This window comes from Andrena cerasifolii, chromosome 8 (genome assembly GCF_050908995.1).
Source record: "Andrena cerasifolii isolate SP2316 chromosome 8, iyAndCera1_principal, whole genome shotgun sequence".
Lineage (NCBI taxonomy): Eukaryota > Metazoa > Arthropoda > Insecta > Hymenoptera > Andrenidae > Andrena > Andrena cerasifolii.
Window position 1 is genome coordinate 318,176 of NC_135125.1, and position 13,928 is coordinate 332,103.

The window sequence follows — 13,928 nt, forward strand, 5'->3', positions numbered from 1 at the left end:
AAGTCATAAATGAACAAGATTTGTTCATAAAAAATGAGTACACTACATCAAGAACTGGATTAGGTAAATATAGACCTTCAAATGTTGATTTAATAATAACCACATTCGGCACATACCAAGAGTCTGCAATTATAGAAGAAGGGGAGACTCTAGGCTCGGATAACCGAAATTATTTGGGTCCTATTAAGGGATGTATATACTTAAACGCTTGGGGAGAAGAGAAGGGAAACGTTCGCAACCAGAAGATTTAAGGAAACCAAAATAAACTGGAACGTATACAGGGTGCACCAGATAAGAAATGGAGAAAATCTAAAGAAAGAAACTGAAGGGAGTATCACAACGGAAGACTAATGCAACATATTGATGAAATACATTATGGAGGCAGCAGAGGAAGCAGAAATGAAGGAGGGAAGGGAAAAAAAGGAAAGAGAGAGTGGGAAGAGAACAGGTGAGGAGGGCAAGGAGAAGCACAAACAGCCGCAAACACAACGACTATTCCCATGGTGGGACGAAGAATGCATAAGGGCCAGGAAGAAACGAAGTGAAGCAGTCAGGAAGTTAAAAAACAATCCAAATACAAGGAACCGGCAAACATATAAGGAAAAAACAGGGGAAGCTAAGGAAGTAATAAAAAGAAAAAGTAATACGGCATTGGAGGAAATGGCTACGGCAATCAACCATCCCACGCACGGCACGGAAATACGGAGGAAAGTGAAAAATATACAGAAGGGTTTTGATAACAACATCACTAACAACAACATATCCATAGAAGAGACAGAGAAATTGGAAGATATAAAAATAGAAAAATTAATCCAGCAGAACAGCAGGGACCTTGTCAAAACAAAAATAACCAAAAGAAGGAAGGAAGAATGGGACAAAGTAAGGGGAAACGATGGAATAACAGAAAAAGTGGTGTTAGCAGCCATTGAAGCATCAAATAGTAAGTCTACACCAGGGAAAGCTGGCATAGAATATATTATGCTTAAAAACTTGACCCCGGAATTTGAAGAAATACTCAAAGATATATACGCAGAAGTCTGGGAATCACTGGAGATTCCGGATAGCTGGAAGAGAGCAGTAGTGATGTTTCTAGATTAGCCAAACAAGAAAGCGTTGAGACCGATTTCTCTAACTGCAAGTATGGGAAAAATTATGGAAAAGATAGTTAATAATAGATGGGCAGAAGAGATGATGGAAGAAATCATGGATGAGACGCAAAATGGATTTAGAAGGGGAAGATCAACAACAGATAACTTGACGATCTTAAGCCGCGTATTCACCTGCGCATTCGCCCAGAATGTGCATTAGGGTGGTCCTTAGCTATAGGGGTCAACATTTTTTGAGTTTTTTTTATCGCACCCCCCTAAATTGTGACAATTGATGAGAAAATGATATGTGCAAAATTTAAAAGTGATTAGACAATGGCAACCCGTGTCATATTTGAGTTAAAGTTTTGAAATATTAGTGATTTCTCGTCAGTTCGAACATAACTGTTTTCAGCTATTTTTGAAGTATCAGTGAATATTTTTTAATAAAAGTACAATTTATTAGATGTATAATAATAATAATAATATGTATGTTACTTACAAAAATATATACGAAATCTTTGAGTTTTATCTCTTAAAATTAATATATAACGCAGCGTATAAGCTACTGTACGCAGTCGGGGGTTGTTCGAGTCAAATTATAGTTCTTTTGATGCACAGAAAGTTTATTATTTGTTTTTGTAACAATGATTATAGTATTAGTACTTAGGAATGAATTTTTTTTACATAGTTGTAAACGAAATACTCTCTATTGAAATTTAAGTTATATATTATAGATTGAAGGTAATAAATTAGCATATTAAGGGTAAATTAGCATATAAGGTTTAATACAACAACACAACATGAAAGTACATGAACAAAGGTAACGGAATACAATCTCCAAGGCTCTACAATGTTAACATCGATACGTCTGTACGCAATTGCGGCTGACTCTCGAATGACACCTTGACAGGCGATCGGTCCGATCGCCTTCTTCTCGCTGGCCTCTTGTTCCAGTCGCGAGCACTAACAGGTTTTGGATTCCATCCAAAGGGTGCTCGCAACAATATTATTAAATTCTATGTATTTTTCAATATATATTCTGTGTTTGTAAATTTGCTGACATTAGGGTAAAGTCTCCTATAATCTTCAATTATTTGTAAAATATTTTGTTTTTCTTCCCCATTTTTTGTCAGCAGATTATTATATTCTGATATAAGTTTGACATAACGTTCAGTGGTATCATTTACCACTTATAAATGTGTTGCACTTTGTAAACTTTTCTGATACAACTTGTCGTTCTTCCACAATGAAGGGTCCTTTCCTAAAAAGTCTGTAGGTATATTGTACATATTAAAAAATTTGGACTGGAAAAACCAAAGAATCCGCCTTAACCAAGTAAAACGCGGTAATATTCACGATTGCCAGGTAATGATTTTTTCCCTATGATATTAGAAGGTTCTTTCATTAGAAGCATTTTCATAGGGAAAAGCCTGGAATATTCACGTAGTTGCAGACAGTAGCTAAACCGCAGCGTTATATGTTAAGTTTAACTTCCAGATTCGCGTGGTCGTAGGAATCAACGACACAAGTTTTTGAGTAAATTATTTAAAGTTGTGTCTAAATATCATTATTATACATATCAGAAAAAAACAATAGTTTTTAAGGAACTATTTAATATTCCTTTATAATAGTGCAGTATCAAATTATTTAAAAAATTGACATAAAATCGCTAAAACTTCAAAACTTTAATTAAAGTGCGACACGGGTTGCCGACGTTCAATCAATTTTAAATTTTTCAGGGATCATTTTTCCACCTAGTGTAACAATTTTGGAGGGTGCAACGGAAAAAATCGCAAGTCGTGAAATAAGACATAATGGCTCCGAAGCTGTTGTACGCTAATTTTAATGGTAAAATTCAGAGATTTTGAGAATACTGTTTGAAGTCACACAGAAATGATACTATTATACACCTAAGAAATTGTACTTTCATTAGAAAAAACAATCACTAATTCCTCTATAAAAGCGGAACACAATGATGTGCGAAATTGACGTGAAATCACTAAAATTTCAAAACTTTAACATAAATGTGGCACGGGTTCCCGTTTTCCAATCACTTTAAAATTTTGCACATATCATTTTCTCATCAAGCGTCACAATTTAGGGGGGTGTGACAAAAAAAAACGGAAGTTGATAAATAAGAAGCACCCTAATGTGCATTCGGCGCGTACCGATTTTTTGCTCGTTCCGAGCTCAGCGCGTGTTCGGCGCGCATTCATCGCCCGTTCGGGGTTGTGTGAAATTTGCGGCGTCCATTTCATGGTATTGTTCGGACAGGAATGCGCGCTTTGATGGACCGCCAGCAAACGGATTGACCCGAACGCGCGCCGAATGCGTGCCGAATGCTCGCCGAATGCGCGCCGAACGCGTACCGTACGTCCGCCGCACCCCGAACACGCGCCAAACACCGGACGAGCAAAAAATAGGTGCGCGCCGAATGCACATTCGGAGCGAATGCGCAGGTGAATACGCGGCTTTAACCAACGATTTGACAAGAGGATTCGAAAGTAAACGAGACACCCTGACAGCATGTCTGGACGCAAAAGCAGCATATAACTACGTGGAGTACGATATGCTACTCAAGAAATTAAAGAAAAAAATGCCCCAACAGAATAATAGGGTACGTGGAAAACTGGCTCACAAATAGGAAATTTAAATGTATAAGGAAATATAGCGATCCGGTTGTTGGCATCCAAAGCAAAGGACTACCTCATGGAGCTATATTAAGCCCCATATTGTATAATATTTATACATCTAATATCACAGATAACCTAAACAAACAGAAAGTCAGCATTCTACAATATGCCGACAAAAATGAATGTCAAAACGTTAGAGGAAGCGGTTAAAACGATAATAAACAACCTACAAGAAGTAAAACTAGACATAACAGAGGAAAAAGTTAACCTAATCAATTTCACAGTCAAAAGAAATACACGCAGAAGGGAAAAATTAGCGATCAAAATTAAAGGAAAGGAAATCTAGGATGAAGAAATATAAAGTTCGTAGGCATCACACTGGACAAGAGAATAAGATTTGAAGATCACACGAGAGCAATGATAATAAAAGCGAAAAGGAGACTAACAATACTCAGATATTAGCCATATTAAACCCAGAAACTATGATTATGTTATACAAATCTCTGTTTGGATCAATTTTGGAATATGGAATAACCATATACTACAACAAAAACAACAACAGTAATATAAGAGATAAAGTAAGAAAAATACAAAATGCTGGGATACGAGCAACAATGGGATATAACTACCCCCCATAAATGTATTAATAACGGGAGAGGATATAGAAGAGGCGATGGATGACTCACTTCAGGCCTGGAAGGAGACGAGGTATCTAGAAGAGATAATTGAAAAGAAGAAGGTAACCAAGAATGCAGACAAGAAAAGAGAGAAATAGAAGAAGGAGAAAAAGTAGAAATAGGATAAATAATATATTGGAAGGGGGGGGGGGCACAAGAGATATGCCCAGAGATAATATTGTTGCGAGCACCGGGTATAGGCCCGTGCATAGCCTGCTGGTGCTCGCAGCTGAAGATAAAAGAAGGTCGGTTCCCTTGAAGAGGACGTACGGGTCGCACGTTTGTAAACTATCGGTCTGTGTAACAATATAGTTCAGTCGTGTGTGCGTCCGTCTAATTATTCTTCCACTCCTTTGCGTCGGGGTAGCCTGCGGTGAAAACGCCCCGGCGCAACAATATTAATATGCTGGTCAACGACATCAAAAACAAGATGAACATGCACAACCAAATGGGGTAGATGTATGCACAGATGGTTCTAAAATGCAAAACACCAATGCTAATGGAATAGGAATAATTTATTATTAATTAAAGGTAATATAAAAAGAACACGGAGGGAGATAGGGATACGTATCAGTAACAAAGCTTCCATATACACAAGCGAGGCGGTAGCTATAGAAAATGCCATCCAAATAGCGAACGCAAAGTATAGGGAAACAGATGTTCTAATATTACAGTTAATCAGTACTCTATGAGCGTGGTGCGGGGTCTCGTGGAGTACGGGGGTTGCGGAAGAAGAAAAATCCGATAGATTCAATTTCGATTGAGCCGTCAGTTTTGAGCGTAGGACTGCGACTTGCAGATCGGAGAGTTGAAATGAGCTAGTTGAATGTGGTTTCAAAGAATGTATCCAGCATTATTTGTAAAAATGATGTAAGCTATATTTCATAGCATAGACCTGTGTTGTTTATAACAAATTAAATAAACGCTTTGAAACAATATTCGACTAACTCATTTCAACTCTCCGATCTGCAAATCGTAGTCCTACGCTCAAAACTGAGGCTCAATCGAAATTGAGCCTATCGGATTTTTTCTCCACTTCTGCGTGCGTTCACACAGCAAATTTCGCAGCATTGTCGAAAATGCTGTTAACCCGAAAATTATAGGCATCACGCAAGGGACTGGCGGCAAACTTACAACGTAAACCGTTGGTTATTCCGAGCCGCCAGTGTTGCGCGAGTGAGAGAACCCGTGAGCGTACGAGAGAGGACGAAAGAGTCCCTTCTCGTTCGCTTTCAGGCTCTCTCATTCTCCACTGAAGGATTCCAAGGACTGGTCGCGATAGCGACCGTGCATACAACGCACGTTCTAGTTTAAACCAGTGTGATGTTTTCTTTATATATTTGAATAGAGTTCATCGAGAGCTTTAAAATGATACTTTGCACTGTTGCGTTGCGCTCCCGGTTGCCCTATGATGCGAAATGTGTAATTATATGCTAAAGAATTAACACAAAAATAATTTTTAAACCTGTTAGGGTAACTGTGCATAAAATGGTAGACCTTACCGATTTCGAGGACCCTGAAATATGTTGTCAAGGGCATGATTCTGAATAACTTTTTCCTATAAATGTTAACGCCGCTCGGTTTTAGTTTTCGAGGAATTCGCAAACAACTTTAGTTGAACTTGGAATATCTGGAAAACTTCATCAGCTTCATGATTTGTTTTTGACTGCTGAGATATATTTATAGAAACAGAAGATAAGCGACGGTGCCCATGTTCACGCATACCACGGACGCGTAGATATACGCAGAATCTTGGAAACTAAGGGCTAGGCTACACATACGACTGTAAGTCGTACGACAGTCGTGTCGTTTATGCCAGGGCCTACATAACATATGGAGACGCGCACACGGAGAAGACAGGACAACGATCAGTCGCTCAGTCGGCGGGCAACTGGGACTGCTTCGGATTTTTAAGTCGGCCGACTGTCGGTGGTCAATGTATTGTATATGGGTGTGGACACACAAACGACAAAAGGCGGACCGCCGAACTATTCTGTGACATGTTAGACGTAGTTCTACGTCAAAAAGGGAAAGAACATCAAAATAGGAAGAATTAGAGAGGGTTTAATTGTTTTAGAACGAGAAGAGAATTGTAACAGTCTTCGGTTGCGAGACGGTTGTCGCTGGGACGGAGAAAGGATATAGTGCCAAATCAGTCGGGTGTCGGGGTCCGTCGAATAAACAAGAGCGGTTGCGGATAAAAATCCTTAGCTGTTTATTGTCTGCTGTTTACAGGTGCGTGGGTGGTATATCGCCGAGGGCAGGTTCGCGGAGGAGCTACCGGGCTCGGTCGCGACGGTAGGTTCGGGCGTTCTGGCGTTATCTCGGCGACTTGCGGCAACGACGGCTTCGAAGAGGTCTGGTGGAAGTAGGAATAGCGGAGTAGAGCAACTGCCCTTGAGCCAATTTCGGCGCACCCAATTGGGAGTCGTAAAGAGACGGCCTGGTGCAATGTGGTCTCCAAGTTTAAAGCCACAGTGGTTCCACGGAGGCGTTGGTATACGACGCAAGATTTCTCTCGGTCTATATTAGGAAGAAGCTGGTAATGGCGCAGTAATGGCGATGGTCGATTCTGGCAAACTTCGGGATTAAAAAAAGGCTGCTCGGTTGTACGGTCAGTTAGCGGGTTAGGCCTCTGGGTGTATGAAACGGAGAGCCTCGATTGGACTCGTGGCAGCCTTTATACATTCGTCGCCGCTTCTTTTCACTAGCGAGTCGCACGCCGGGTGGGCGGCCGCCCAGCGGCCCCGGCGCGTACTATACCTATTGTTTTACGGCGCGCACTGGTGCGGCGCATGACGTGGCTACGTCACAGAATCACAAAAAGAAGAACAAACACTAACAAGGAAAGTTAATCCACTGTTCTTTTAGGCGAGCTCAATACGAGCACGAGTTACCTACGCCGAGCGCGAAAGTGACATTTAGTTTCAATCTTATCAACACATCATAGTTAGTTACTGATCCTCGCGCGTGCACGCCACTCACGTCGTGATACTTCCATTTTCTTCTTCCTTTGTAAGTTAGTCTTAATAGCAACGCCTGTAACGACAAACGTCATTAAAGTGTTGTCTCATCGAAATTCAATTTTTCACCCCATAATATCCTCCGATTCGTTCCTACACCCGAGTAATGTTAACATGTATAACTCACGTTAGATTCCGCAGTGCGTGTACTTCCAAATTTTGTGCACCTTTTCCAGCGTGCAAACACAACCGCCGCCGTTGTGGAAAGCGCGGCGCATGGAGTTCGCGACCGACATCGATTTAGGTTGGACACGACGGTATTCTGACAGTAGTCGACCGTGTCGGGTGTGTTCCCACAATAATCAGCCGTAGTCGTTAAGGTAAATGAACATTTTATTTTGTATTAAGCTAAACTTATATAAAGTAAGAAGAATGATTATACTGCTTCATTATTTAGTTATTCAGTCTCTTATACTAAAAATTATGCCACTAAATTTTTCGTTTAAAATATTAAAAGAGATGTTTGAATTATCGTAGTCAAATACATCGCTAGTCTTCATAGATTCCTTAAGATATGGCTAAGGAAAGTGTAGTACGTCTTAAGATGATAATTATCATAGTATTAGGTTTTTCACTGCAAACAAAGAAGTTATAAAATCGTAAGAATATTTATGATAAATAGAAAGAAAAAAATTACACATTTAAATAGTTTTTCAAATAAAAATTTACGTGGTTATGTATTGGTACGTGATAATCCCATTTCCTCAAATAACTGGACAGCCGGTTAGTTATTGGGCAAGACGTCATTTTAAGTGCTCACTCCTATGTCCTAGTATCTAGCCGAGGGCACGTGTTCCACATTTATGCTTCGTTTTTACATTTTCTGTGGCCATTTTCCGTACCAATTAAGGTAATTATTTAATATAAACATTATTTGTAACGATGTTGTATTAGATTCTATATTTTTTTTTTCAGTTGTATACATTTCGTTCATTTACTTTTACATAACCTCAAATGTTTCTATATTAATAAAATGGGCAAAGACAGAAAGCGAAAAAATAAAACAAACACAGTTTATATGAAAAAATACGGTCAAAAAGATGTAAATAATGCATTAAAAGAAGTGGAAAAGGGGGTTCCCATACGAAAAGCTGCTAAGATATTTCAAGTACCAAGAAGTACTTCGTATGCTAAGCAAACAAAAAAAATCCAATTAAGGGTATTAGAGGACCTAGTACGTATTTAACGCCCAAAGAAGAAAAAAAAATCGTCGATTAGATTTTCTATTGCAGTCAGAGAGGTTTCCGTATTATAAAACGTATATATTTGCAATGCGTGCAGAAACTTGTGATTGAATTAGGTAGACAAACTCCTTTGAAGAATAATAAACCAGGCCAGCGCTGGTGGGAAAGTTTTCGTCATAGACATCCAAATGTGACCCCAAGAATGGCTCATTTGGACACTGGGACAATCGCATTTGGCTGGTCATGTATTGGTACATCATGTCTGCTTACGTTTTTATTTGATTTAAATTTAATATCGCAAAAATATCGTTCCTTTTTTACTTATTTGATGTAAAATATAATGCCTTTCAAAATGCAAAAGTTTTTTTCAGTATAAAATTGATTTTGTTTCTCCAATTTAAGATATTTGTTCTTCCAACCTTAACTGGCCAGGTATTGGTACATTTACCTTATCTTCTTCCTCTTGCCGACGTACAGTTCAACAACGTCTACGACGTTTATGTTTGCTTGTATCAGCAATTGTAATAGCCAATCCTTCTTTTTGACACCCTTCACGAATATACCGTCAACGGCCGTGAGCTCGCAGACGAGTATTTCTGGTAGCCTGAGATACCAAGCCCAGCCGTTGGACCAGCGAAGCCCGTGATGATGCCCTGCGAGCAGGGCTTGAAAACTGTTATAATATCGATTTCGGTTCTCCAAACGGTTATGAAGAACCTTTATTCTGAATAACTGTTATGAAGAACCGAAATTTCCAAATATTATTTGTTTCAGTTACTGTTCCTATTTCCTTCCTCATATCGGTTCCATAACTTATTTTTTCGGTTCTATACCGGTTCCGAAGCGGTTCTAGAATCAATTCTTGTATCGACTTTTCCCTAAGATTCACAGGATATTTTGTGACGAAAGGAAGAGTGAGTGGAAACGAAGCCCGGAGAAGGGTGAAGAGATCGGCTTAATCCTTAAAAAGAAGGGGGAAGGAGAGAAGCCCGGCAGGCAAGACGTTGCTCGTTTCTCCCCGAAGCTGAAATATTACTGTACAATCTGGGACTCGCTGGAAGTTCACGAAGGCTTGCTTTTCAGGAAATAGGAGTCCCACGATGGTACAACGACCTCGTGGCTTTTGGTGGTGCCGCGCGAAAGGGTTGCAGGAGTACTGAAGGAGTTCCATGATGCGTCAGCAGCTGGACACTTCGGAGTGAACAAGACCTTCGCGAAGATCCGTCAACAGTTCTTCTGGTCTACGTGTCGACAGGACGTTCAGAGTGGTGCCGGCGGTGTGACACCTGTACGGCGAAGAAGGAACCATGTCAGAGGGGAGCAGGGAACCTAAGACTATACAACGTGGGAGCTCCGTTCGAGAGGCTTGCCCTGGACGTTGTGGGTCTGTTCCCGAGGTCCCAGGCCGGGAACAGGTTTATGCTGGTCGTGACGGACTACTTTACCCGGTCGCCGGAAATAATCGCGATGCCAGACCAGCGAGCTGTCACAGTGGCAAGAATTATTTTGCACAACGTAGTATGTTGTCATGGTTTACCGTTGGAGATACACACGGACCAAGGAAGGAACTTCGAATCCTCCGTGTTCAAGGAATTGCTGAAACTGCTGGGAATCAGGAAAACGCGAACAATTCCCCTGCATCCCCAATCTGATGGGCTAGTGGAACGTTTAAATAGGACATTGCTGCAATATTTCGCGATGCTTGTTTCAGAGCACCAGCGGGATTTGGACGAGTGGATTCACATGTTCCTCCTCGTTTACAGATCAGCACGACATGAGGCTACCCAATTAACGCCAGCGATGATCCTGTATGGCCAGGAACTTCGCCTACCCCTGCAGTTATGGAGAGGACTGCCCACAGAAGTAGCAGAGGAACAGGACATCGAACAAGGATACTCCGAATGGATCCGAGGAAAAATGAAGAGGATCCACGAGTTTGTTCGACCCCGTCTGGACATCTACAGTTCGAAAATGAAGTCGTGGTACGACAATCGAGTCCACGCGATAAAGTTCCTGTCCGGAGAACGAGTGTGGTTGTTCCAACCACGAAGAGTAAAAGGAAAGTGTCCGAAACTGCAAGCCGATTGGGAAGGCCCATACACGATAGTGGACTAAATCAACGACGTCAGCTACAGGATTCAACGCTCACCTAGAAAGAAGTGCAAGGTGGTCCATACGCGCCGCCTTGCGAAATACGAAGGGCACTTGCAAGACGAATGAAGACGTCGAGGGACACCACCACTGCCAAGAGTCAAGAAAGAAGATTAGTTGTAAGCTAATTAGTGGACTGGGCTACGGAGGCTACCTTCGCGGACATACGTGGAACCGCCCCGCTACCTCATCCTGGAAGTGATCCTGGCCGCGTCCCCGGTACGATGGATACCATGGAGTCCCCAGGAATGGTGGACAGCAGACGGGAAATGGTGTCCCATGTCACCGGACGGACGTGCAACGCAGTCACACGGACTGGTCGGGGAGGGGGGGGGGGCATCTCGGAGACGGGGGCGTTGACGAGTCGCACAGGACGGTCCCCTGGAGCAGCACCAGAAGCCACGAAGAGGAATGGGGCCATCAGGATACCAAGTATTGGAGAACTGGAGGAGATTGCAAGAAAGAAGAGTGAAGGCGAGCTGGGAGTTCTGGGCAGATTGATCGGGGAACGGGCCGACAGCATGCTCATTGTTTAGGTGTGATCCTCTGCTTTCGTGCCCGGCTCGCCTTTCCGTCCTTCCGGTTCTTTCGGTTCCAACGGATGGCTTACAAATACGCGGATTTTAATGACGTCTTTTACGTTTTCGCAAGGGCCATCGATCCAGAGGTGCTACCCCGAGTCGGCACAATTCCAACACAGGAAGGAAAAAAAGAAAGGACACACTGACTGCTGAAGGAGGCTGCCTTCGTGCAAGGCATCGTTGGAGCCCTCCGTCGATTTAGTGGCGGAACGCATAAGAAGGAGGACGAGTCAACATTGAAATTTCTGCGTGGATTTTGTCAACGAATACGAAAGGAAAGGAACGTCATTGAGGAGTTTCGACCGCTAGACGGCAAGACTTCCCCGTCCGTCTTTACCCAAAAAGAGGACGCGTCGACGTAGAAGACAAGCCGTTCTCAAGAAAGAAGTGCACAAATCCGAAGACGCAAGTGGAGGGTAGAGACGCGGAGGGCCTTCGGGGAACCACGTATCCAATCCTTGCTCAGGGTTTTTGGGTGGTTTTCCCCTGAACGTGAAGACGAATGTCGACGTGACGGTCCGAAGAGACCACACAAAGTCTTCTCCACTCTTTCGGACCAGAGTACGGTTTCCAGCAACGAAGAGGCTGCAGCGGTCGGGACGCCCGCTTCTCCAGAGGGGGAAGCAGTGTTGCAAGCACCCTTTGGACGGAATCCAAAGCTTGTTGGTGCTCGCGACTGGAACAAGAGGACAGCGAGAAGAAGGCGATCAGATCGATCGCCTGTCAAGCTGTCATTCAATAACCAGACACCATTACGTGCAGACGCATCGAAACTTACACTATTCCCGTGCATTAAAGATTGTATTCGGTTACTTCTGTTCTTGTTAATGTTTTGTTACTCTTACTGAACTGCTACATTAAACTTCCGTTATGCCAAACCGAAATCATAACAATATCATTAATTATTGTAGCTGCAGATTATTGTATATGTGCATATTCTTTACAAAATCCTTATAGAAAAAGAAAAAAACATTTATACATATCATATATAATAAAGCGTTGAAATAAATAAATCAGCTAGATATTTTTTACATTCACACACACACTATATCATTTAGAATAGGAAGTTAAAAGTTTCTCATGGTCTATAAGGATTATGTAAAAACGATGAACATCTACAGCAATCTACAGCTACGATAATGAATGATATCAATTAGGGAAAAGTCGATACAAGAACTGATTCTGGAACCGTTTCGGAACCGATATAGAACCGAAAAAATAACGGTTATGGAACTGATATGAAGAGGGAAATAGGAACCGTAACCGAAACAGATAATAGTTGGAAATTTCGGTTCTTCATAACAGTTATTTGGAATAAAAGTTCTCCATAACCGTTTTAATCAGAACCTTTATATAACAGTTTTAAACAGTTATTTTCAGAACCGTTTCAATCCCTGTCTGTGAGCCACGTCGTCTGGCGCTTTTAGAACGGAGTCAAGCGAGCGTAGAAGTACGGTGGTTCGAATATCCAATGACAGATCGTCGTGTCAAAATTATAATTGTTCACAAGAATCGCGATTTCTATAGCAACGAAGTTATTTCGTGTAGATTTGATGCCTTGCAGCTCAACAACAGCGGACAACGTTATTATTATTATTATTGTTGTTGTTGTTGTTGTTGTTATTATTATTATATTATTAGGCCGTAGTAACAGTAGTAGAAATACCGGCAGCGGCGGCGGCGGAATAGCGACCATCATCGTTATAATGGTTGTCGTTTGCATCACGTGCTTTTCGCATCACGTTTGTCAAAGAACTGTACTGGACGATACGATCGTGTATGCGTAGGCAATACGCGGTAGTATTATGGAGCATGTTATCTCAACATTCGAAGTCGATTCGCACGTCTACCGTCGTGCTCTTCACCGACTCGTTCTGTCGAGAGCAATCTATAATCGAGATAGGAGCGTATCGTAAGAATTCGATCGTATTCAACAACGATTCGCCGTGGCCGTAGTACGTGCATTGACCGAAGCATTACTTACAAGCGCGGGTGATTACTTAGTGTTCGTATCGCTAACTCGGTTCTCACAATGCGCCCCTATATGCGAGGCTGTCACCGTGGAGTTTTAGTCAGTAAGAGTCTGACACTCCCTGGGTCCCTCCCCTAGGGGGCCGAGGCGTCCGATGCGGATTTCCCCACGTAACAAAATAGAAGTTATGAATACTTACTTTGTTTTATGCCCGTTGATATATCCTCTGGTAAATGTAAGTACTCTGGGCCATTAGGATCGAGGTACGTTAAATACATGTTTTGAATGTCACTATATAAAGTACATTCTGCTTTCGCGCTCATATCTGGGTTTAGCATACGCTTACTGAGATCATCTAAAAATAAATAAACATAATAATATTCAGAAAATAGAATAGGTTAGAGAAATGAAAATAACGGCATTTGAAAATGTTTACCATAAGCATTGTTCATACATATACACGACAACAGCTATAACGTTTTTATAGTATCTAATTAACCAACGTTTTCTAAGTTTTTTTAAACTTTTTTATTCGGAGTTTTAAAAAATCCAGTACACAGCATTTGTCGGCTGTACGAAATTTAATCATATAAATATTACTTAAACATATTTTTAAATT

The 13,928-nt window shown here is 41.6% G+C and overlaps 1 protein-coding gene and 1 long non-coding RNA gene across 2 annotated transcripts in view; one reads left to right on the top strand and one right to left on the bottom strand.

The window, feature by feature from the left end:
- The window catches only part of LOC143372210 (sorting nexin-14), a 278,394-nt gene that overhangs the window by 116,417 nt on the left and 148,049 nt on the right, over positions 1–13,928 (bottom strand). The window contains exon 5 of the mRNA XM_076818229.1: positions 13,509–13,664. Within this exon, the coding sequence (XP_076674344.1) occupies positions 13,509–13,664 (156 nt within the window). The remainder of the gene's footprint in view (positions 1–13,508; positions 13,665–13,928) is intronic.
- LOC143372282 (uncharacterized) overlaps positions 1–13,928 on the top strand; it is a 394,641-nt gene that overhangs the window by 38,857 nt on the left and 341,856 nt on the right. The gene's annotated exons all lie outside the window — the stretch shown is intronic.